Raw genomic sequence first — 1,712 nt, 5'->3', positions numbered from 1 at the left:
AGCATTATCAATGGGTAGTGACTGTATGACATGCTATACAACTGATGGAACTGGTGCATCTCCTTTTTTATGCAATACTGTATGCATCATGGTTGTTATTCTTTGACATCTGACAATGAGTTTTGTAGTCATGGGTTGTTCAAGTTGTGGCTGATTTCATCAAACTTGTACATTTTAAAGAATTTTAAAGGTCCTTGCGTTTGTGTATTATTAAATTTAGAGTTAAGGCAGGCTGAGAAAGAATAGGAAATTAGGAAAACAGAGTCAATGCTCTGGTAGATGTCAAATGTCTGAGCCAGAAGGGATACATTTACATTATCCATAAGTCTTTCCCCATTGTATTGTAATCATAGCTTTGGTTCAGGGCCATTAAAGCAACATGCAGTAAGTTAAATTGAGTAATTAAAGCATGAATGGCACTCAAAAGGCAGCAAATTTTACAGCAGTAGAGATTTCAGTGTCACTTTTGCGATGCTCATTTATTTCCTGCTGTACAAATTGTTATCCAAAAGGTCAGTGAAAATATTAAAATGAATTACATAGATACAGAATAACTTGATACACACTGATGAATGTGTTGATGAATAAGGTTTTCCAGGAGAAACAGTGTGGGGCAGTGGGGTGGGATTCCAAACTATGTGATTGAGAGTTGAGAGATTTTTACAACCTATATTAAACTCAACAGAATAATAATTCTCAAGGAGAAATATCCTCTGTCAAAAGAATTGATTTAACTTGACGTGTTTTTTACAGTGGCATCATGAAACCTGGGATGAATGCCATCATGGGCGCAACAGGAAGCGGTAAAACATCGTAAGAGACATGTTCTTGTGTATACAAACACACAGGCATTGTTTCACACACATTTATAACTCAAGCCAAATGAATATCAGTCACTCTTTTTTTTCAGTCTGCTGGATGTAATAGCAGGAAGAAAAGACCCTGCCGGTCTGCGCCAAGGAAACGTCTTGGTGAACGGAAAAGCTGTCACATCTGATCTCAGGCTTAGCTCTGCTTATGTGGTTCAGGTACACAAATATCAAACATACACACATTTTCTTTTACATTATATACTGTGGATTCTTCTTACGATCCTGTGTGCACAACATCCTTGTGTCTCCAGGATGACATCCTGATGGGAACTCTGACTGTGAGAGAGAATCTGTTGTTCAGTGCCAACCTCCGTCTCAACCCTGAGCATCACTCCTCCACAGATAAACACGCCAGAGTAGATGTCATCATACAAGACCTGGGCCTTACAGACTGTGCAGACACTAAGGTATATCATATATCATTGTATATCATTATAATTAAGTTGTTGAAAGAGTATTAGAGTATTACAATGTCCTGTTCAATCATATTTACTTTTTTATATCTTACCCAGGTATCAGCAGAAGCATTTATTTAAAAAAATCTTCTTCCACAAATGTCATTCACTTAAGTATTTCTATAAAAATAAAACGTGTTCTTTATCCCTTCCCAGTGACTTCCCTGTCCAGTGTCCCTTGTTTTTGGTTGGCAGACATTTATATGTATTTTTAGATATAAAAACAGCCCCAAAAGTGCATGTTCAAATACAAGCTCCTCAGTTACAATAACTGGAGTATTTACTTATTGCCACCCTAGCTGTTCAGCTTAGCAACCAAGCATTTTTATTTGTGTGTCTGTGTGTGTGTGTGTGTGTGTGTGTGTGTGTGTGTGTGTGTGTAGAT

General features: G+C 37.4%; 1 protein-coding gene across 1 annotated transcript; it reads left to right on the top strand.

Annotated features, from left to right (window-relative positions):
• Positions 1-757: 757 nt before the first annotated feature.
• On the top strand, positions 758-1,279 carry LOC111667772 (broad substrate specificity ATP-binding cassette transporter ABCG2-like; the record flags this gene model as incomplete). Its single annotated transcript, XM_023423575.2, has 3 exons — positions 758-813; positions 911-1,028; positions 1,124-1,279. Coding segments are annotated over exons 1-3 (327 nt in total), but the record flags the coding sequence as incomplete, so codon positions are not given.
• Positions 1,280-1,712: the final 433 nt, after the last annotated feature.

Source organism: Seriola lalandi, unplaced genomic scaffold, assembly GCF_002814215.2.
Source record: "Seriola lalandi dorsalis isolate HSWRI2012SDOR001 ecotype SW California unplaced genomic scaffold, Sedor1 jcf7180002003675, whole genome shotgun sequence".
Taxonomy (NCBI): domain Eukaryota; kingdom Metazoa; phylum Chordata; class Actinopteri; order Carangiformes; family Carangidae; genus Seriola; species Seriola lalandi.
Note: the sequence above shows the minus strand (reverse complement) of the source record. Positions and strands in the feature narration are given on the sequence as shown.